The 21,052-nt window shown below is 33.6% G+C and overlaps 2 protein-coding genes across 6 annotated transcripts; one reads left to right on the top strand and one right to left on the bottom strand.

The window, feature by feature from the left end:
* Positions 1 to 7,219: 7,219 nt before the first annotated feature.
* Positions 7,220 to 16,756, top strand: LOC102580258 (uncharacterized). Of its 5 annotated transcripts, none has more exons than XM_015307140.1 (10): positions 7,220 to 7,468; positions 8,402 to 11,125; positions 11,246 to 11,349; positions 11,614 to 11,683; positions 12,672 to 13,466; positions 14,320 to 14,522; positions 15,253 to 15,376; positions 15,576 to 15,788; positions 15,970 to 16,140; positions 16,218 to 16,756. In XM_015307140.1, exons 1-9 carry the CDS (start codon positions 7,325 to 7,327, stop codon positions 16,111 to 16,113), a joined length of 4,521 nt encoding a protein of 1,506 aa, XP_015162626.1. In that variant the 5' UTR covers positions 7,220 to 7,324; the 3' UTR covers positions 16,114 to 16,140; positions 16,218 to 16,756. The 5 variants fall into 5 exon arrangements, with proteins under 5 accessions (XP_015162626.1, XP_006343923.1, XP_006343922.1 ...); XM_006343861.2 differs by having other exon boundaries at positions 16,315 to 16,756; XM_006343860.2 differs by having other exon boundaries at positions 15,970 to 16,756.
* A 339-nt stretch (positions 16,757 to 17,095) lies between these two features.
* Positions 17,096 to 19,792, bottom strand: LOC102581040 (probable WRKY transcription factor 56). The gene is made up of 2 exons (XM_006343863.2): positions 19,156 to 19,792; positions 17,096 to 17,537 (listed from the first exon to the last, which is right to left on the bottom strand). The coding sequence occupies exons 1-2, from the start codon at positions 19,662 to 19,664 to the stop codon at positions 17,360 to 17,362; spliced, it is 687 nt and encodes a 228-aa protein (XP_006343925.1). The 5' UTR covers positions 19,665 to 19,792; the 3' UTR covers positions 17,096 to 17,359.
* Positions 19,793 to 21,052: the final 1,260 nt, after the last annotated feature.

Here is a 21,052-nt window from a genome sequence, read left to right on the forward strand (position 1 = left end):
ATATTTATTTATTTCATTTATTACTTTTATAATATCAGGAAAGGATAAATATTTTATCTTTTAGAAAAACGTCATGTCGTTGAAAACTTGAAAAACCCTAAGAGAAGAGAATGAAAAGGCATAAAACGCATTTGGCGAATGCGATTTAGGAGTAAAAATATGTGTCGTCTTATTTATTGTTGAAATTACTATATTACCCCTTTCGTTTAATTTTATTTGTCCACTATTTTTAAAATATATTTATTTATTTCATTTATAATATCAGGAAAAGATAAATACTTTATCTTTTAAAAAAATGTCATGTCATTGAAAACTTGAAAAATCCTTAGAGCAGAGGATGAAAGGCATAAAATGCATTTGGCGAATGCATTTATGAGTAAAATTTTGCGTCTTCTTATTTATTGTTGAAATTACAATATTACCCCTTCGGGTTAATTTTATTTGTCCACTATTTTTATAATATATTGATTTATTACCTTTATAATATCAAGAAAAGATAATTTTTTATTTTTTTTAAATATCATGTCGTTGAAATCTTGAAAACCCTTTTGGGATACCAAAATAGAAAGAGTTGAGAATGAAAGGCATAAAACGCATTCAGTGAATACTATTTATGAGTAAAAATTTTGTGTCTTCTTATTTATCGTTGAAATTATTATATTTGCCCTTCCGTTTAATTTTATTTGTCCACTATTTTTAAAATATATTTATTTATTTCATTTATTACTTTTATATTTTCAGGAAAAGATAAATATTTTATCTTTTAAAAAAAGTCATGTCGTGAAAAACATGAAAAACCCTAAGAGCAGAGAATGAAAGACATAAAAAGCATTTGGCGAATGCAATTTATAAGTAAAAATATGTGTTGTCTTATTTATTGTTTAAATTACTATATTATCTCTTTCGTTTAATTTTATTTGTCTACTGTTTTTAAAATATATTTATTTATTTCATTTATTACTTTTATAATATCAGGAAAAGATAAATATTTTATCTTTTAAAAAAAGTCATGTCGTTGAAAACTTGAAAAACCCTAAGAATAGAGAATGAAAGATATAAAACACATTTGGCGAATGTGATTTATGAGTAAAATTTTGTGTCTTCTTATTTATTGTTGAAATTACTATATTACCCCTTCCGTTTAATTTTATTTGTCCATTATTTTTATACTAAATTGATTTATTACCTTTATAATATCAAGAAAAGATAAATATTTTATCTTTTAAAAAAAGTCATGTCGTTGAAATCTTTAAAAATCCTTTTCAGATACCAAAATATAAAGAGCTGAAAATGAATAGCATAAAACACATTCATTGAATGCGATTTATGAGTAAAATTTTGTGTCATCTTATTTATTGTTGAAATTACTATATTACCTCTTTCGTTTAATTTTATTTGTCCACTATTTTTATAATATATTGATTTATTATCTTTATAATATCAAGACAAGTTAAATATTTTATCTTTTAAAAAAAACGTCATGTCATTGAAAACTTGAAAATCCTTTCGTAGATATCAAAATAGAAAGAGCTAAAATGAAAGACATAAAACGCATCAGTGAATGCGATTTATGAGTAAAATTTCATGTCTTCTTATTTAGTGTTGAAATTACTATATTACCTCTTCCGTTTAATTTTATTTGTCCACTATTTTTAAATTATATTTGTATATTTCATTTATTACTTTTATTATATCAGAAAAAGATAAATATTTTATCTTTTGAAAAAAAGGCATATCGTTGAATGCGATTTATGAGTAGAATTTTGTGTCTTCTTATTTATTGTTGAAGTTACTATATTACCCCTTCCGTTTAATTTTTTTTGTCCACTATTTTTATAATATATTGATTTCTTATCTTTATAATATCAAGAAAGATAAATATTTTATATTTTCAAAAAAACGTCATGTCGTTGAAAACTTGAAAAACCTTTCTCAGATACCAGAATATAAAGAGCTGAAATTGAAAGGAATAAAACGCATTCAGTGAATGCGATTTATGAGTAAAATTTTGTGTCTTCTTTTTTATCGTTGAAATTCCTATATTACTGTAACGACCCTAAAAATGAACTAATGAAACTAGAGCCTCACATGTGAGTTTGGAGTTGAGAACTTGATGAAATGATGAGAAATGACTTTTGAAGTTTAGTTTAAAGAGATTTGAAGTCAAACGTCAAGAAATGACCGTGACGTCCGGAAACTAGTCACTTGAACTAGTGAGTTGTAAGGGTCAACTTTAAATGGTCATATCTTTTAGCTCAAAACGAATTGGGTTGGCCATTACCTATCCTATGAAAGGTCTTTGTGTCCTCTTTCCAACGCCACCGAGTTTTCTCAATTCCGACCTTGGAGTAAAAAGTTATGCCCAAAATATGAAGCACTGTCAGGTTGCAGCAAAGGGCGAACTAAGACGGGAAGGGGCAAAATTTTTAAGTCAAGACTTTATGGGTCCTTAGTCCTTTTCCAAAATTGACCCTATGCTATTCTTTTCCTTTCCTAGCAACTATAAGACCTTTTTATGACCCAATTCCTTTCATTTAAGTCACTCCTCTTAGAATTAAAAAGAAACCCACCTCCTCTCAAATATTCCTCTCTCTATATGTGAAGGAATGATGTGAATGAGTTTTATGTGAAGCTATATGTGAAGGAATGATGTGAATGAGTTTTATGTGAAGCTATATGTGAAGGAATGATGTGAATGAGTTTTATGTGAAGCTATATGTGAAGGAATGATGTGAATGAGTTTTATGTGAAGCTATATGTGAAGGAATGGTGTGAATGAGTTTTATGTGATCTTGTGATGATCCTATGTAAAGTGGATAGCATTGTGAGTTAAAGTATGATTTCTCATGATGTATATATGAAATGATGTTGGATTATGAAGTATCCTTAAATGAAAATGTTGTGACTTGGTTGGTAGACTAAAGTGTCCCTCCTTGTTACTTAAAGTCTTGAATGCATGAATGTGTGAAATGGGCAAAACTAAGAAATGGTGCCCTTTCATAAGTCTAGCTTTCCTAAGTAAATGTAAAACCATGAAATCGGTAGACCTAATGGTGGTAGCCCTTCTCATGTGTGAAATGATGAACCTTGGATCGGTAGGCCTAAGGCACCCTTCTAGGGGGATTTAATGAGCTATCCTTATGAACCTTGATTGGCCATGACTAAGAAATGGGGCCTTTCTTGGGAAGAGGTACTATGAGTTGGTTGAACTAGAAAAGGAACCTTCTCTAAGTACATATGTGATTGAATACTCTATGGGAAACAAGGCTAGCACCGAGTGGATGTGGTTAGGAAGGTGGCCTAGTTGAGTATGAGATTAGGCACAATGAACTTCCTTGGACATCCCTTAACCATGTGCCTACATGGGTTGCTTACTAGTTCTACCTTTGGCAAGTAGAACAACCTCCACGGAGTAGGATAGACTCCGGATTCCATACCTAGCTAGTATGGTCTATGTCGGTTATGCCTATTCCCATTATGTGGGATGTGCACTCTAGTTATTGGATAGGTTCTACAACGTGTAGGTAGTAGTATGGGATGCTATCTACACATGGCACGAGTAGGCTTTGAAGATACTAAAGTGAGTTCCCTAAGTCTAACGACTATTATGTGAAAGTCCCCTTATGTGTTTGAATGTCTCCAAAATGGTTTCTTAAAGAATGTTGGTCTATTGATGTTATGTTGTAAAGGAAATGTCCTTATCTAAGGTAATCTTGGGGAACACTTAAGTGTGCTTGAAGAGGTTGTATGGGCGGTCACTTCTTGTCTTACTCAAGTGTGTCTTAAGGTTATATTAGGTAGAGGTCCTATGGTAATGAAATGGCATGTGTTCCTTTAAATTTAAGCATGGGTTGTATATGAATATATGTTGAGTATGTATACGGTTGGCTATGGTTTTATATGTGAACATTGACTTAGTATGTTATATTGTAATGGTAAATTTCCTTATCTATGGTAACCCTTAGGAATACTTAGGTGTATATGAAGAGATTGTATGGGCGGTCACTTCATGTTTCACTTAAGTGTGGCTTTGGGTAACTTGAGATAGAGGTCAAGAAATGATGAAAAGGCTTACTTGTATTTTTTTTCATGAAGTTTTACCAAATGGCATAAAAGCATGTTTCTCCAATAAACGTCCCTTTTAGCATGTTTTTGCATGGCTTCCATACTTAGTACTTAATTGTGCTAACCCCTTTCTTTCCCTTTTTGGACTAAAGTGTAGGGATTTGGAGATGATGACATGTCATGGCTTTGATAGGTTTCTAAGTGTTGGAGATGAAGACTTGGTGAGTCCTCATAGATTCGAGGACAATACCCAATATGTTCTTTTATGTCTTTTTAGTATTGTTTAAGTTGTGTACGGGATTAGTCCCGAATTTTGTACTCTAAAGTATTAGATGGTTTTGAGACATCATGTATAAAGTCTAGAAAATCTTCCACTTGTTATTTTTTTTATGCAATGTTTTCTTGGTAAAGAAAGTTTTAAATTCCTTATGGTTTTAGTGTCTATGCGATGAATGAATGCTAAGAGGCTTGTATTAGACCTCTTCGAGGTCGAGTACGCCGGTTACGACTAGGGGGTCCTCCCGGGTCGTGACAATTACCCCTTCCATTTAATTTTATTTGACCACTATTTTTAAAATATATTTATTTATTTCATTTATTACTTTTATAATATCAGGAAAAGATAAATATTTTATCTTTTAAGAAAACGTCATGTCGTAGAAAACTTGGAAAACCCTAAGAGTAGAGAATGAAATGCATAAAACGCATTTAGTGAATACGATTTATGAGTAAAATTTTGTGTCATCTTATTTATTGTTGAAATTACAATATTATCCCTTATGTTTAATTTTATTTGTACACTATTTTTATAATATATTTATTTATTACTAATATCAAGATAAGATAAAAAAATTATCTTTTAAAAAAAGTCATGTCGTTAAAAACTTGAAAAACCCTTCTTAGATACTAAATTAGAAAGGGATACGGGTCTGAAAAATACCCCAACTTTCGTCGAATTTGTTGTTGCGATACTAAACTTTTATGAAGGACCTATTACCTCCATAGACTATTTAATATCGTATTTTAAACATATATATTTGCCACATGGACATAAAAAATAATGCAAAATTATAAATAGTAATGTGTCCACATGGACACATATATACCTTTTAAAATACACTATTAAATAGTTCAGGGGGTAAAAAATACAGTAATTAAATAGTCTAGGGAGGTAATACCTCATGAAAATTTAGTTATCACAACAACAAATCCGACCAAAGTTAGGGTATTTTTCACACCCTTATCCCAAATAGAAAGAGCTGAAAATGAAGACATAAAATGCATTCAGTGAATACGATTTATGAGTAAAATTTTGTGTCTTCTTATTTATTGTTATTACTTTTATAATATGAGGAAAAGATAAATATTTTATCTTTTAAAAACACGTCATGTCGTTGAAACTTGAAAAACCTTAAGAGCAGAAAATGAAAGGCATAAAGTGCATTTGGCGAATGCGATTTATGAGTAAAATTTTGTGTCTTCTTATTTATTGTTGAAATTATTGTATTACCCATTCTGCTTAATTTTATTTGTCCAATATTTTTATAATATATTGATTTATTATATTTATAATATCAAGAAAAGACAAAAAATTATTCTTTCAAAAAACGTCATGTCGTTGAAAACTTGAAAAACCTTCCTCAGATACCAAAATAGAAAAAGCAGAAAATGAAAGGCATAAAACGCATTCAGTGAATGCGATTTATGAGTAAAATTTTATGTCTTCTTATTTATTGTTGAAATTTCTATATTACCCCTTCCGTTTAATTTTATTTGTCCATTATTTTTAAAATATATTTATTTATTTCATTTATTACTTTTATAATATATAAATATTTTATCATTTAAAAAAACGTCATATCGTTGAAAATTTGAAAAATCCTTAGAGTAGAGAATGAAAGGCATAAAACACATTTGACTTATGAGTAAATTTCTCTGTTTTCTTATTTATTGTTGAAATCACTATATTACTCCTTCCCTTTAATTTTATTTGTCCACTATTTTTATAATATATTTATTTTGTTTACTTTATTACCTTTATAATATCAAGAAAAGATAAATATTTTATCTTTTAAAAAAAGGTCATATTGTTGAAAACTTGAAAAACCTTTCTCAGATATCAAAATAGAAAGAGCAGAGAATGAAAGGTATAAAACGCATTTGGCAAATGCGATTTATGAATAAAATTCTGTGTTTTCTTATTTATTGTTGAAATTACTATATTACCCCTCCCGTTTAATTTTATTTGTCCACTATTTTTATAATATATTTATTTTGTTTACTTTATACCTTTATAATATCAAGAAAAGATAAATATTTTATCTTTTAAAAAAATGTCATGTCGTTGAAAATTTGAAAAACTCTTCTCAAATAGTAAAATAGATAGAGCTGAAAATGAAAGGCATAAAACGCATTCAGTGAATGCGATTTATTTGTAAAATTTTGTGTCTTTTTATTTATTGTTGAAATTACTATATTACCCCTTCCATTTAATTTTATATGTTCACTATTTTAAAAATATATTTATTTATTTATTTATTACTTTTATAATATCAGGAAAAGATAAATCGAACCAAATCAAATTTATTTTAGTTTAGTTCGGATTAATATTTACCGAAAACCAAAAAATCAAATTGAACCAACCAAACGCCCAACCCTACATGCTGGTTTACTACTAAATCATCAAAAGCTCAATTCTACTAAATCATGATTATAACTTCTAAACTCTTCGTGTATGGAGAAAATGGATGAATAAGTTGGGTATATTTTATTAGAAAAATAAATCCTTGATTGATTATATGTACATTGGCATTTCAAAAGTTAATATTGCAATAAAGATCGGAAGATGAAGCAATTAAAGATTGACATTAAATAAACATAATTAAGTACTAAAGAAGTGATACAAAGTTCAAGAAATAGTAAATATACATTATACTTAGTCTCTTTCAGGAACTATAAGGAGAAGTCTGCACATCCAAGTTATTCATATACTAATGACATACGATTGAATGTATATAGTCTCTTACGATTAAACTTATTTATTAATTATATGAATAATATTTACTACAACTTTTAGGTTTTCTAGTATTGTATAATATAATATTATATAGTTACTATCTAAATATAATTAAATAAATATTTTATAACATTTTAATTTAAAGTAACTGCAATATTGCAGACTTCACTTCTACCCCAAAATAATCCCAATTTTTCTCAATTTCATTTGGAAATTATAGGCTTGATCCGTTCCGTATAGTCGATGAAGTGTAAATCCATAGCCTGTATATGGTCAGGTTCACCGCCGGTTCACAAAGTCACCGCCGTCGCCGCACTCAACAATCCTCCGACTCTCTACACCGGCGGTTCCGATGGCTCCATCATCTGGTGGAATATCTCCTCATCGGTAAATCACTGTCTCCTCCTTTAAATGGCTGAAATCTAGCAATGTTGAAATGGTTTCAGTTCAATTACGACGTTGTATATGTTGTTAGCTAATCGCGATCTCCTTGCGCTTTACTGACTGATATCACATGGCAGTATTTTGTGATTTTCTATACGCTTCAATTGTTGTTAGTTATCACTTCTATGTCAGCTTTAGTTGTGTCATTTTGCTTCCGTAAGTTTAAAGAAGAGATCTTTAATTGATATTTTAGCATATTCTTTCTGAACAATGCAACTTTCATTATTTGATTTGAACTGTAGTGTTTGGGATGCCACTGAGTCCATTGACCAATTGAATTACTTGGTTCCGGAGTTTATTAATAGTCTTGAGCCAAAGCTATTGGGTTTGGTTAAACCCATAGCGTTTACTGTATATCCTCATATGTTTTATTACAAAATGAATTAATCTAGGTTCGACTTAGCTTTCTGATTTTAACATGTTTTTTATGAGCTTTGCAACTTATAGTACTTCTCCAATACTTTTACTTATTTTATAACAAAATGAATTAGTTGGGGTCTGATTTAGCTCACAAGTGAAAAGAGTATACTTCTATCTCAAGTTGGGTTTGCAGTTTGTGTCCCTGAGATAAACCAAGATAACTTTTGATTTTACCCCATATTGTTGGACATTGTAGGATATAGTATGTTTATTGCAACTAATGGTATCTTAAATTATTAAAAAAAAAATGAAGCAATCTATGTCTAATTGAGCTCATAAGTGAAAAGAGATGAGCGAATTTGGATGGAGGGAGTAAATCATTGAATTAATTTGCATGAAATTGGATCTTTTTTCTTATTCTGAACAAGGTATGGTAAAGTAACATTGGATCTTTTCTTAGTTGTGGTATTTGTTAAGGTTTAAGTTTACGAGCTCTCCTTTTTTTTTCTGGCTCAGGAGATCACACCTGTTGCCATGCTTTGTGGTCATGTTGCTCCAATAGCGGATCTTGGGATATGTGTTCCTACTACAGTTTTGGGAGATGGGAAATTAGATGATTCAAATAATGTGGTATCAACTTCTAACTCATCTGACTGTGGTGCATTATTAAGTGCATGCACTGATGGTGTGTTGTGCATTTGGAGCAGAGCCAGTGGACAATGCAGACGTAGAAGGAAAATGCCTCCTTGGGTGGGGACGCCATACTTAATTCGACCATTTCCCGAAAATCGTAGATATGTATGTATAGCTTGTTGTTCCTTTGACCATGTTCATTTATCCAATCATCACTCGCCTAGCACTGCTGAGAAGGGTGAAACATTTGCAGATAGAGACTCACAACATGCAAAACCGGTGAAGTGCACAGTTGTTATTGTTGATACGTATACACTTGCTATCGTTCAAACAGTTTTTCATGGGAGCTTATCAATTGGGCCCTTGAAATCTGTGGCTGTAATTTCGTCCTTTGGAGATGTGTTGACCGAGTCAGTGATGATGGTTGATTCTTTTGGTAAATCACAATGTCTACCAATATTAAAAGAGTGTGATTCAAGCACAGAAAACATGACCACCAAGACTAACTTGTCTGATGCAGGCGAAATGGATTGGGTAAATGGGTCAAAAGACAGGGGACTTCTGGTGGCCTTTGCTAATCGTGGACCAGTTTTAGCTTTTGTATATGGTACATGCTGCATATTTAGTCTATTAGAGGACGGAAGTTCCGTGGGAGAGATATATTTCTCAGATGATCTGCTCCCTATTGAAGGAAAGTCACATGCCATTGGTGGCATGTTTGTTGGAGATGATAACAATTTGCTTGATTCTGAAGATTCAGATGCCACATTCATTGAAAAATTTGTTGTATGGAATGGTAAAGGAGCGGCCATAGTATACAGGATATCTTACTCAAGTAATATCTTCAAATATGAACCTTTTGCTGCTATCCCAGTCATTTCTCAGGAGTCTAAGATGAGCTTATCCATCTCTTTTGTGCAAGTGAACAACTGTCTTTTCCGTGTTGAATCAAATTCTTTTCCTATCAATGAATTATTGATTTGGAAACCTCGTCTGACATGTTGGGTACTGCCTAAGCGGCATGACAAAAATGAGATAAGTTGTCAAGAATGCAGATTTTCTGGTGAAGGTAGAATATTTGATGATTGGACTCATAACCAGAATACCCCTGAAAATGAGATTCCTAGGCAGGTTGTTGAAATAGAAACAGCAGGTGGGAAGGACGAATTAACTTCCTTGCAAGATGCTGCTACTTGTTCCAAAGCTATTGATGAAAGGGTTTTAAATATCCACAAACATGGAACTTATGAAAGAAAAGAGCTAGTGTCTTCTTCAATGGTTATTTCTGAAGAGTATGTGCCGTTGGCTATTGTATATGGGTTCTATAACGGCGATATAAAAGTTGTTCGATTTGATATGTTCTTTGAAGGATTAGATTTTCATGGTCAAAATTCATATCCCGAGTCAAAAGCACATGCCACTCAACATTATCTCTTGGGGCATACCGGAGCTGTACTGTGTTTGGCTGCACAACGAGTGCTGATTAGATGCCAAGGAGGTAGCAACAGTTATGTCCTAATCTCTGGAAGTATGGACTGTACTATTCGTGTGTGGGATCTTGACTCCAGCAGTCCCATGGTTGTAATGCACCAACATGTTGCTCCAGTTCGCCAAATAATTCTTCCACCATCTCAAACAGAACATCCGTGGAGTAATTGCTTCCTCTCTGTTGGGGAAGACTCATCTGTTGCCCTTTCTTCACTTGATACCATGCGTGTAGAGCGAATGTTCCCTGGCCACCCATATTATCCTGCAAAAGTTGTGTGGGATAGTAGAAGAGGCTACATAGCATGTCTATGCCTAAACCAAACAGGAACAACTGATGCAGATGTTTTGTACATTTGGGACGTAAAATCAGGTGCTCGTGAGCGGGTCCTTCGTGGAGCTGCTGCTGTATCAATGTTTGATCATTTCTGCACAGGAATTGACAGAGATCTCCCTGGTGGCAGTATGATAAGTGGAAATACTTCAGCTTCCTCATTGCTTTGTCCTGCTACTGATGAAACCAGGTCTCCACCACCTCAGTCACAAACTGTGGGAAAGGGAACTTCTTCATCAAATATATCTGTTAGTACAAGCGTGTCTGGAAGTACTACAGGATCTAATCGATCTGCATTGCCTTCCTTGCAAATCAGAAAACAGCCTGTTAAAGGTTCTTGTCCTTTTCCAGGAGTTGCTGCTCTATCTTTTGATCTCACATCTTTGATGTCTCTTTGTCAAAGAGATGAGAACTATAAAACAGAGAGTTCTGATCTGAACAAAAACCAAGTGAAAGAATTAAGGGTTGAGTCTCCCATTAAGAAGTCTAATTTCAGGGATCAGGAAACTGGCATCCCTAGTTCCAGTGATCAGAGCATAAATGATAAATCTGGTGCTACCTCCATTGATGCTGCAAGAGATTCTGAATGGATGTTCTTGCTTGAAAAATGCCTGCTTCAATTCAGTTTGTCTATTTTGCACATATGGAATGTGGACGCTGAACTTGATGAAATGCTAGTGACTGAAATGAAGCTAAAAAGACCACAGAATCTTCTCGTAGCTTCTGGTCTCTTGGGGGATCGGGGGTCGTTGACTCTGACATTTCCTGATGACACTTCAACTCTGGAGGTACTTTGAGTGTTTTGCTAGATTTAGATTGACACCAATTTCACTTCCCTTTCCCAAATGACAGTAAAAAAACACTTCTCTTCACTTCTTTGCCTCTAAGAAATAAAAATTGAAATACAGCTTTGGAAATCATCATCAGAGTACTGTGCAATGAGATCTCTAACGATGGTGTCCCTTGCCCAACATATGATTAGCTTGTCACATTCCTTTCAGGCAGCCAGCAGGTATGAGATTGTTATGGCATTCTTTCTGGATGCTATATGTCATGACTTCAATCATGGAATGTAAAACACTCACATCTGCAGTTTTTCTTACTATTTCTTGTGACCAGGAGGGTTTGAGCAATATCTTTTAGAGAAATGTTGTGTCAACTCAACCGTCTTTTTCTGCATTACATAGATGTAGTGTCATCTGGCATTTCATTGTAAAAGCCTCGTGCCACCAAACTCTTATAACACTACTGTCGTAGTGATATTTGTCTTTTCCAGTTCTTTGTCAGCATTTTACATGTGGAGCTTTGCCGAGAAAGTTTCTGATATAAAGCCTCCCCTGCTTCAGGTAACAAATCATCTGAATAGATCTTTCTTTCCTTTTTTGTGGGGTGGGGGTGGAGGGTTAAAATTCTTGCTGAACTCTGTTTTGGATGTGGCTATAATCAGATTCTTTTTTACAATCAAAATATAGTAAAGATTCTTTTTTCCTTCTTAAGGAACATAAATAGTTACCTTGATGTTACGGTCTTGTTTTTGCATAACTACTTTGCCGTTATCTAATCAGTAATCCAGATAGCTGGTCCCCTTCCATGAGAAGCAAGAGAGACGCCTTCAGACTCCTTTTTTAAAATGCTACCCCTTCTGGACTGCTCAATGCTATACTCGTTTTCAATTATCGTTCATTCTGTGAGCAACCCATCATCACAGTGTCAATGAAATCCATCTGAAGGTCTGCCTGAGTTAAGATTCAAGTTCTTTTAATTTTTTCCCCAGTAATAGAAAGCAAGAATATAGGAAAGCTTGTCTCTTCTTTGGTTTTGTAATTAAGGTTCTTAATTCAAGTCTGAGGACTGATACAAAATATATTTCTGGTTGTACGCAACTCCTCCTTCAGCAATGTAAGTACTCCTACATATGCTATGATACCATTCATCAGTAAATCAGTGCTGTGAGTAGGTTTTATGACTCAGATGTGATATTGCATACTAGTGCTAAACCCTCCAAAACTCTTGCAGTCAGCCCCCAAAAAACGCAAAAGGAAAAAATAAAACAAAGGTTCCTTGCCTGGATTACATGACTGAGTGAGGTGATCGCTTTTGTCCCTTGGTGATTAGTCTGGGAACTTGTCAAGTACATGTTCACCAAAATTCGTGCTACAGGGGTGGCATTCTTTTCTCTGTTTTTTTTTTTTTGATAAGGTAAAGCTTACTGGTGGTGTTCTTGTTTCTACGTGTTGCAACAGTTGGATGCATTGGTTCTTTGGGATGTCTAGTGTCTAAAGAAACGATTTCGGCAAAACTATTTCTTAATGGTTTGAAATCTCTGTTTTGAAGCTTTTGGTGAGCTTTTGGCAAGATGAGGCTGAGCATGTTAAGATAGCAGCACGCTCCTTATTTCATTGTGCTGCTTCACGAGCCATTCCACCTCCACTACGCTGGGATAATCCAAGAGACAATGAGAATGGAGTATCACCAAGTGGAAACTATGATTCAGTCCCAGCAGAAGCACCCACCAACTGCTTGAGGGATAACAGACAAATTGTCACTGAAGGGAACTCTGAGGATGAAGAATCTGAAATAAGATCATGGCTAGAATCATTTGAAATGCAAGATTGGATTTCTTGTGTTGGGGGCATGAGCCAAGATGCAATGACATCTCATATCATTGTTGCTGCGGCATTGTCTGTTTGGTATCCCAGCCTTGTGAAACCAAATCTTTTTGGATTGGCTGTAAATCCCTTGGTGAAGTTGGTTATGGCGATGAATGAGAAATACAGTTCCACTGCCGCAGAAATCCTCGCTGAAGGCATGGAAAGCACATGGAAGGCATGCATTGGTTCTGAAATACCCCGCCTGATTGGAGACATATTCTTCCAAATTGAGTGTGTCACTGGTGCATCCGCTAATACACCTACCAAGAATCCATCTACATCTGTTAGGATTCGTGATACTTTGGTTGGGGTTCTTCTCCCAAGTTTAGCAATGGCCGATGTATTGGGCTTTCTGAATGTCATAGAACGCCAGATCTGGTCAACTGCCTCTGATTCGCCTGTTCATGTAGTATCCCTCATGACTATAGTTAGGGTTGCACGCGGTTCTCCAAGAAACTTAGTTCAATATCTTGATAAGGTTTGTTAAGATACTACTTTATTTGCTAAATTGAAATAAAGTACCAACTTGATGCTACTTGTTACTGCTGTACCATCTTATAGTGTGGTGCTTTCCCTGTGCTTTTATGTTATATATCTGCTTTTCTACTGCAACCCCTTGTTCCCAAATGATACACACAGGATTTCATAGTTAGCTTATGATACTTGATAATCCCCAACAGTTGTTGGATATTGGAGAAATACAATAATTGGTGTTTCTAGCTTTTAAAGTGGCTGTCAGAACCTGATGCCCCATAGCTAATAAGAAACTGAAAAAAGTTGACATTATCTTGCAGACTGTCTTGTTGACCACCATTCCCCAGCCTCCAACCTGAAACACTGACATTGGCACTAGCTCGTGCTGAACACAAGGTAAAAATGACGAGGGGAAAATCTTAAAATTAGCAGAACACAGCATGAATAGGACCCATAATTACTTGTTTATTTGCTTTATGATTGCCAAAAGAGATTAGTAACTAGTAAAAGAATGACTGTTGTTTGTATCCTCAGTTGTTGCTTCACAATCACTATTTGTCTTGCTACCATCTCTGTTTCACGTTGTCGCCCCTTCTTAGTTTTCTACTTTTCAGCGACAATTGAGTAACTTGGTGCAGTTATGGTGTTGCTGATTGTGTTAACCAGGAGGAATAATCTTCCTCCTACACAAACTCTCTAGATTACATGACCATCTTTGAATTTGTAGAACCAAAACTGGACAAGCTGAGAAGTTTCCTTTTTCTGTTGATAAGTGAATGTAATAACAAGACAAATGTGCTTCTAGCGCTGAAGCATTCTCAAATTTTAGCATGTCTAACACCTAGATAGATCTGCAGGTGGTTACTTTCATTTTACAGACAATAGATCCTGGTAACTTAGCCATGCGAAAAACTTGCTTGAAAAGTTCAATGGCGGCATTGAAGGAAATTGCACGCATATTCCCTATGGTGGCACTTAATGATCCAGTGACACGATTAGCTATTGGAGATGCGATTGGAGAGATTAACAGTGCAAGCATTCGGGTATATGATATGCAAAGGTTAGTGAACAGTACTACGTAGCCATATGAGGAGCTTCTTCCCTCTTTGTTCTAGTAATAGTTTAGTATCAAACATGCTGGAACACTAAACTTCATAAAGTACCAGTTTGTGGTATAAACTAAATAATTTATATTTCTTTTTTCCTTTCGAGTATTCCTTGGTTGTCAATATTAAGCATACTATTTAGTTTCATAGCTTTGTAGACCTTCCTTTTTTGAGATAAGTATCTCTACCTTTGTGATTAATCGATTGTCCTTTTATAAATAATACTTATGGCTATTTTCTTTTAAGAACTTCAACTTCAAGGGCTTGCTATGTTCAATCCCAATTCAAAGCTTTTCCGTGCTTTCTCTCTAACAAAGCATGTGAGGCATGGGATAGGGCACATCACGGTTTTGAACTCTGATGCAGACAAAAAAACTGGTATTTAAATGGGGAAGGGTAGGGCGTGGCGGGCCCATTAGCCACCGAGTTTTGAACCATGGTGCCACTGACCATTGGGGATTTCTCTGTTACAAAAAAAAAAAGGTTTTAACACAAACTGGAGTAAAATCCCTTTCAAAAAAAAAAAGAAAAAAAGAGAGTAAAATCTCTTCCTTGTCCACTTCTAAGTGTCAGGATCCATGTTTGGGGGACCTGATTTATATGATTGAGAGAACCTAGGTAATGTGAAACCTGTTATTCATCTAAATGCTTGTAATATTGATTCTGTTTTAAACTCCAATGCAGCATCACAAAAATAAAAGTCTTAGATGCAAGTGGACCTCCAGGATTTCCCAGTTTGCTTGGCGGAGCTTCAGGAATGACTGTGACTACTGTAATATCAGCTCTTAGCTTTTCACCGGATGGAGAGGTACCATGCAGGACGAACTGTTACACATGATCTTCCTCTTTAAGTTCATCAATGGAAAATTGTCAATGTTATTGTGCAGGTTTTATTGCATGCATGGGTTTGTTACCCACTTGATTGGGGACAATGATGTTTACCACCTTCGAGAGAGATTGTGTGCATTGTCTATACGAAGTTTCATATAATGTTGTTTTACTTGTAGGGGCTAGTTGCTTTTTCTGAGACTGGGTTGATGATACGATGGTGGTCCTACTCCTTGGGATCTGTGTGGTGGGAGAAACTTAACAGGAACCTAGTTCCTGTTCAGTGCATGAAACTGATTTTTGTCCCACCTTGGGAGGGATTCTCGCCTAATGCTAGTAGGTCAAGCTTAATGGAAAGTGTATTCTCTAAAGATGGAGATGCTAATTCACAGGTATGCTACCCTGATGCCATTCTTTTAACCAGGCATTAATTTTTATATTGAATAGGCGTAGTTGTGCTTGTGACATGTAGATTCTTACGACTCCAATGATGACTCGTGCAATTAGTTAAATCTGAAAATATATTTGCTTACTCCATTATCCTGCCTTATTTCTTGATCATCTTTCATGCAGGAGAACACCAATGCATCGAATGAAATGGACAGATTTAAACAACTGCTTCATAATATTGATCTTTCTTATAGATTAGAATGGGTTGGTCAAAAAAAAATAAAGCTCACACAACATGGCCGTGATTTGGGCACTTTCCAGCTATGATACTAAAATTGCAACTCCTTTAAGTAGGTAAAGTTCCAACTCTTGTGTTTTCAGTGGTAGTTTCAATGGGAGAGGTAGTTTATCTTAACTGTGGTTATCATCAGTTGTTAACTTGAAGCTGCATATATGCCTAGTTCTCGAGTTGATATTTCACCAACATCTCTACAACAGTTTCAAACTTTTTGAACTGCATTTACGCAGAGAGGAAATTTTGTTCAATGCAGCCAGAACAGTCAGATATGTGCATGAACACAGTACACTTTGTCCATTTAGTGATGGTAATTCAATCCTCTAATGATATGCATGCCAATTTTCATCAGAGACAATTCTTGTGCCACTTTCATCTTCTGTTTGGTTCTTGGGGGTGGTTGACAGCATAGCGACGGGGTGGTTCATGTCTTGTACAAGTAATTGGTTTTAAAGATGTGGAATTACTAGTACAGTTAGTACAAATGTAAATCAATAGCTCTGAAGTCAATAGTTTTTTTTTTTGTATATTTTGATTGATTTGATCTTCATTGATGCTCGGTGAGCTTTCCTTCGAGCACATCTACACGAAATAAAACGAGATCTACGAATGTAGTGAGTGACCTAGTTCAATTATCTGAGGATTAATATTCTTAACATATGGTACCTCAGCTCATTTGTGCCCTTTGTTCATTTATGATTTCTTCAGGTATCAAATTTGTGAACAAAATAACACTTCCATTCTGTTGCTTCATAATTTTAAGATACAAAGTTTTATTGCATGCACGAGAAAGAGAAACACTTCACACAGGTTCTTTGAAACTCCTTACTATAAAGAACCTAGATGATTTCTTCTCATTTGTCCACGCCTTGATGGAGGAGAGAGTTAATCGATTCATGTACGGGTGGAAAGTAATAAGTACTTGTGGAAATAATTATGTCAAATCAATGTTCAGAGGTAGAGTATCAATGATGCAAACAATTTAACAAGGACAATAAATTAGAATCTCTAAAAAGTGGAACATATAGTTAAATTAAACATATAAAAATTTACATGATTTTTTTCGTTGGTTCACATAAATACATTACATGGTAACATTAGAAAGGATCGCTTCTTCTCGTCTGTATGATATCTTAATTTACATTTCTATACAGAATTCTATTTGTTGGTTCTTTATAAACATCAACATATATTATATGTTGTGTTACTTTTTCAGCTTGAGACATTTTTAGATAATATCCCATTTAGTATAATTAATATGAGTAAAACATATTTTATTTAGAACCTAGAGAGAAACTGAAGTTGCTTTAGAATTGGACTTAAGGTCTCCATTAGCTTTTCACAAGGGTGATTATGAATGCCTTCATAAGTTGTTACCACAATGCTTGTATCCTTTGAAAGCCTTTGGATTTGTTTTTTCACATTGCATGTGTGATGTGTACATCGATAATAACTCCTGTTACATTAAAAAAAAATGAAAATTTTTACTAAAATGAAATATTGGGAAATAATGTTTTATTATATAATAATGATGCTATTGAATTCAAAGTATGAGAATTAATTATATCTTAAGCTTTTAAGTTAGTAAATATGACATATGATCAATCTTAACAGTTGGCCAAAGTTGTGACAATTTATAATATATGTTCATTCTCATGAGAAGGTGAACAACCTAAACTTTCATACTCATCAAAATAGACAATGCACACACATGGCTACATAGAGATATTGTTATACATATGGTAAACAATGAGGAAATGATAAAATAATTATTAGTAATCTCTTATTATCTTAATTATTTTTTTTGACTTTATTATCACTTATTGTTTCTTCTATTTCAGTTATCGCTGCTACTTTTATCTTCTCCTTATTTTCTACACGGTTTCTTCATTTTTGTATTTCCTTTTCCTATTGAATTTGATATGCTTTACTTGAGATGATGATCTATTGAAAACAAACTCTTTTCCATCACAAGGTAGGGGTAAGGTTGCATACACACGAACTCCACTTGTGATTGTTATAGTATATCTCATGATTCAAATTTAATTTTAGAAAAAAATGTTCAAATGCAAGATGAAAGGATGTAGGATTGGTAACGAATTTGATTTTAGATGTTTGAAAGATGGAAGAATAATGGATCATAGGAATAACAAGTTAGTATTTATATTTTATATACTACGTACAAGAAGTTTTAGTGTACGTGCAAAGTATTTCACGTCAATAAGTAAAAATAAATGCATGCAAGAAGAATAAATTAGAGATGACTTCAAATTTATATGGATTACCTCATATAAATATATAATAATCTAACATGTTCTAAATTATCAATGATCCTAAAATGTTTATAATTCTATAGAAAAGGATATTACATAATGAAACACCGATAAGAAACTTAATACACAAAAGTGCAGTTTCAATATTTCAATATGGCTCTTCTTGGTTCATTTGTCAAGAGGAAAAAAATAAAAATATTTAAAGAATAATAGTAATATTCTTCATATTTATTTTCCCTCATGAAACTATGACCTTTAAGTTATAATATGCATGTGCAAAGACGTTATAATACCATCCAGTGAATTTTAACTTATGATACATATAAAGGATCTTACTTATCATAATTATTAGATTCATTGATAATTATCTAATAAACAACCTAGTTATGTAAATATTTTTTACAAATATGCTATCATTACAAGCATTTTGCAAAAAAATATATTTCAAATATAAGTAAAGGGACTTATGATTGTTCATGACTTTACTATTTCATCTATTATTTTTCTTTTTCACATTTTATGTCTTTGATATTTTCACACTAATTAAGATCTAATTCATCATGATATAAGTTATTATCATCACTTTCTTCAATTTCCAAACTAGTTGAGGTCTGTATAAATCGTCTCATTTTGTTCAATATTATTCACAATTATATTAATACGCTGATCATCTATTACCACTCTATATCTATAAAACAACAACCATTTACTCAGTGTAATCCTATAAGTGGAGTATTAATAAGGTGGTCATGTGTACGCAACCATTTATATAAATGAAATAAGCAATGTATATATACTTACCTTGGATGTGTGCTATTTTTGACAGCTTTTTGACCATATTTTCTCCATTTAAATCCATCATCAAGAATATCCTCAGTGCTCCTTGTATGAAATGCAACCCTAGGTGGTACATATTTCCTCTTCCTCCCTTTATCTCTTCTAAAATTATGTTCTTGTAATTGTTGTTGATGTTGTTCACCACCTTCCATCATATTCATATTCGTATTCGTATTCATATTCATATTCATATTCCTAGGATTTATCGACACATTTGACGTTGTTGCAATCGACTCATTATTGTTATTAATCGAAGAAGAGCCCGATAAAAGCCCGGCCCAATCAATATTATCACAAATAAGTCCAACTTGACTAGAGTTACAATTATTTTGCATTGCCAATTGATCATTAGGTTGTTGCATGAAGAAGTTGGCCGGAGATAGTAACGTCAGTGGCGGAAGAGGTGGTGGTGGCGGTGGTGGGAGCTCCTCGCGGGCGTCCATCGACAATAATGTTGAATTATTATAATGCATTTGATCGATGAGATATAATCAAAAGAAAATGATGGGGTTGATCAAGATTTGCAAGAATGTTACAAAAATAATTATGTTTGAAATTTATAGATGAAGTTAGGTGATAGCTGTTGGACAGTTTTATATATATGTTGTGAGAGATATATGTTTTTTTTAGGGTAAAGAGAATAATGAGAAATTAATTGGCTTGTACCCTTTGATAAAAGCCAACTACATTTTACCTAATAAAATCTGTTCAACTGCCTTAATAGAAATGGTAGACGTACGTGCCCAAAAATCATGTTATTACCACCATAACACGTTGTGTAATTATAACAAATTATTATTAATAATAATTATTATTATTGTGGTGTGTTTTTATCTTGTTTTAAGTGTAAAGCATAAATGCATGGTTTAGGCAGGAAAGTTATGAGGTGAATGAAACATTATAGGATGTTTAAAATATGTATGTTCAAATTGTAGTTTAATTTGGATGGTTAAGACAAGAGTTAACCATCATAGCCCAACTTTCATTTAATATTGCATTAAATCTACTAAATAATTTTTTAACGACAAAATCATTCAACTTAAGCTAAGTATTATCTATATATAATAAGAGTCACTAGACTATTTTTCGTAACAAAAAAAACTACCTCAACTTTCCTAACTATCACAAGAAGTAATATGTTGAATTATATTGTTTGGTGAAATATTATAATTGGAATTCTAATGAGTTCTAATTTGATTTTGGGCATAACTCAACCCTAAAAACTAGATCACGAGGGAAGGATTATCCAAAGCTATATCCATGTTTCCACCCCACAAACGATGTGGGACGACTCCACCCCTTGCACATCCAAGACCAGACATTTGGCCCGTGGACATTATAAGACAAGAGGTCCAACATCGTAAATAATAAATTGGTATGAGTCTGATTCTGATACCATGTATTAAAGAAATGAACTTGGATCTAACTTAACACGAAAAGCTTATTCATGATAAGGAAAGAATTTTCCAAGACTATATAAGGAGTCCATGTTTCGATCCCACAAACTATGGTGGGTTCCAACAGTTGGATGAACCAACTTGATGGTTTTATGTGCTCACTAAAAAAAAATTTTGGACCAAGAAGAGCATGACTCAATATTGAGGGATTAAAAATGAAAAAAAAACAATTAAATGCTTACTAGTTACTATAGTCAAGGCATGCAAACTACCTTCGCCTAATTATTAGTGTTACCCTTCACTATTGCTGCCCAACTTTACCTAGTCAATTGTAGTGCTTTTTATGATAATCTCTTTTACATATATATAATAATTTTCAACAAAAAGAAAAAGAAAAAAAGACAAAAGCTTTTATTGTTGATGTAATAAAATTGACCAAGAGAGTTATAATATATTATATGACT

The sequence above is a fragment of the Solanum tuberosum genome, unplaced genomic scaffold (genome assembly GCF_000226075.1).
Source record: "Solanum tuberosum cultivar DM 1-3 516 R44 unplaced genomic scaffold, SolTub_3.0 scf00048, whole genome shotgun sequence".
In the NCBI taxonomy this organism is placed as follows: domain Eukaryota; kingdom Viridiplantae; phylum Streptophyta; class Magnoliopsida; order Solanales; family Solanaceae; genus Solanum; species Solanum tuberosum.

Coding starts and splice junctions, on each gene's coding strand:
- LOC102581040 (XM_006343863.2), bottom strand. CDS start 19,664: ATGCATTATAATAATTCAACATTATTGTCGATGGACGCCCGCGAGGAG. Junction 17,538..19,155: donor AAAAATAGCACACATCCAAG/GTAAGTATATAT, acceptor TTAATGTAACAG/GAGTTATTATCGATGTACAC.
- LOC102580258 (XM_006343860.2), top strand. CDS start 7,325: ATGAAGTGTAAATCCATAGCCTGTATATGGTCAGGTTCACCGCCGGTT. Junction 7,469..8,401: donor GGTGGAATATCTCCTCATCG/GTAAATCACTGT, acceptor TTTCTGGCTCAG/GAGATCACACCTGTTGCCAT. Junction 11,350..11,613: donor TCCTTTCAGGCAGCCAGCAG/GTATGAGATTGT, acceptor TGTCTTTTCCAG/TTCTTTGTCAGCATTTTACA.